Genomic DNA, 1,982 nt, shown 5'->3' with positions numbered 1-1,982 from the left:
CAGTACATAAGTTCGTTCTCCACGAGCTAAAGCCTCTTCAACCTCCCGAGCCTCCATAAACATACTCCCTTTCGTTATTTTAGACTCTTTAATCTTATTAGGCGACATAGGTTTCAGATTATATTTCACATTACCCTTCGTCACGCTATACACATTGGATCTCCCGTCATGTTCAACCCTTCTATCGAATTGCCAAGGTCTACCCAACAGAATGTGGCATGCATTCATAGGGATTATATCGCACCACACCTCATCAGTATAGGGTCCTAAACTCAACGAAACTAAGTCCTGTTTCTTAACTTGAATCCCATTTTCCCCATTCAGCCAATGTAATTTATATGGTTTAACTCGGTCTTTAGTTTGCAATTTCAGTTCATCAACAAGGTCCCTTGCTACTACATTAGCACATGATCCACTATCAATAATAAGATTGCAAATTTTACGGTTTACCTTGCACCGAGTGTGGAAGATTTGTTCTCGTTGCTCGGTTTCAGCTGAACCCGTCTCCATATGCAAATTACGCAGCACTAAACATTCCTCTTCACTCAACGGATCCAAATCATAGACTATTCCTTCACCGTCAGTTTCAACATTCTCTTAAACCGTTTCTTCCTCCGGTGTGACAAATACAGGAATCATATCATACAATTCTTGAGCTGTTAAGGCTCGTTTTTGAGGACACTCGTTTGCTATATGACCATAGCCTTGACACTTGAAACAACGCCTCAAAGAATTCCCTTTTGGCTCGGCAACACCCTTTCCTTTGTCTTTAGGTTCTTCTTACGGGGTTTCTTTAGCCTTGCTAGGAGCTGGCCTGGAATACGAGTTTGTTCCCGAACTTTGTCCTTTGGAATAAGCATAAGGTTTTCGTGCCTTATCATGCTTTTCAAACTTTAACGCCAATCTGCAGACATCGCTAAATCCATCGTAATTCTGGATTTCTACCTTCGTTGCAATTGCGGGTGTTAGGCCCTTGATGAATCTCGCCACCCTTAGCTCTTCTTTCTCCTCAAGATAGCATACAATCAACATCTTCTCGAATTCTTTGATATAATCAGTCACGGACATGCTTCCTTGCTCTAAATATTGGAGCTTTAAGTAGTTATCTTGTTCATAATCCCTTGGCAGGAATCGTCTCATCAGGTGCTTCTTTAATTTGATCCAAAATTTGATCTTGTCTTTGCCTTCCTTTTTCCTCTGTTTTTTCAGATTTTCGTACCATAAAGATGCATACTTTGTAAGCTTCATGATTGCAACTTTAAATTGCTTCTTGTCATCATACTCTTTATACTCGAAAACCCTCTCAGCTTGTCTTACCCAATCCAGAAATTTTTCCGGATCCATCTCGCCATCAAAGTCTGGAATATCGAGTTTTAAACCCCGATCATCATCGTTCTTATTTCTCGACTTTCTCTTTGGCTGCTCGTGATGCAGGAGCATACTCGGAGGATAAATCAAATGGTAAAAGGATTCGGGTTTGTTCCAACGGGCAAGATTATGCTAAAATGTGGTTTGCATCAAGACATCAAGAAGCTCAAAACCGGCCACATAGCTGCTGGACACGGTTCCCTAGGATGGTTAGGATACACGGTTTCCTAAATCGTGTAGGAATAATAAATTAGTTTAATTACTATTTCCAATAAAGTTAGGAAAAGCTAGATTTTCCTAATCCTAGTTTGATTAGAATACCCTAAAATCTGATTGTATTCTAATATTAGTATTTTAATAACTTTCCTAGTTAGTTTAGGAAAGGGGAATAACTTTCCTAGTTAGTTTAGGAAAGGGGAACATAGCTTGGCTTACAAGCTGAGGAATTAGGACTCGAGTCAAATTGTGACCTCGATTAGAATTAGGAAAGATAGCTTATTAGTCAAGCTAAGTAGAAGTATAAATAAGGACCGTGTATGACATTGTTCAACACGTGTGATTCAGAATTTTAATAGAAGTTTCCATTGTGAACTTTGTTTTGATTAGGCTTGCGA

The 1,982-nt window shown here is 39.4% G+C and overlaps 1 protein-coding gene across 1 annotated transcript; it reads right to left on the bottom strand.

The window, feature by feature from the left end:
• Positions 1-780: 780 nt before the first annotated feature.
• LOC141649334 (uncharacterized) lies at positions 781-1,440 on the bottom strand. The gene has a single exon (XM_074458027.1). The coding sequence runs from the start codon at positions 1,438-1,440 to the stop codon at positions 781-783; it is 660 nt and encodes a 219-aa protein (XP_074314128.1).
• Between the last annotated feature and the right edge of the window lie 542 nt (positions 1,441-1,982).

This window comes from Silene latifolia, chromosome 3 (genome assembly GCF_048544455.1).
Source record: "Silene latifolia isolate original U9 population chromosome 3, ASM4854445v1, whole genome shotgun sequence".
NCBI lineage: Eukaryota > Viridiplantae > Streptophyta > Magnoliopsida > Caryophyllales > Caryophyllaceae > Silene > Silene latifolia.
This window is presented reverse-complemented; position numbering and strand designations above follow the sequence as displayed.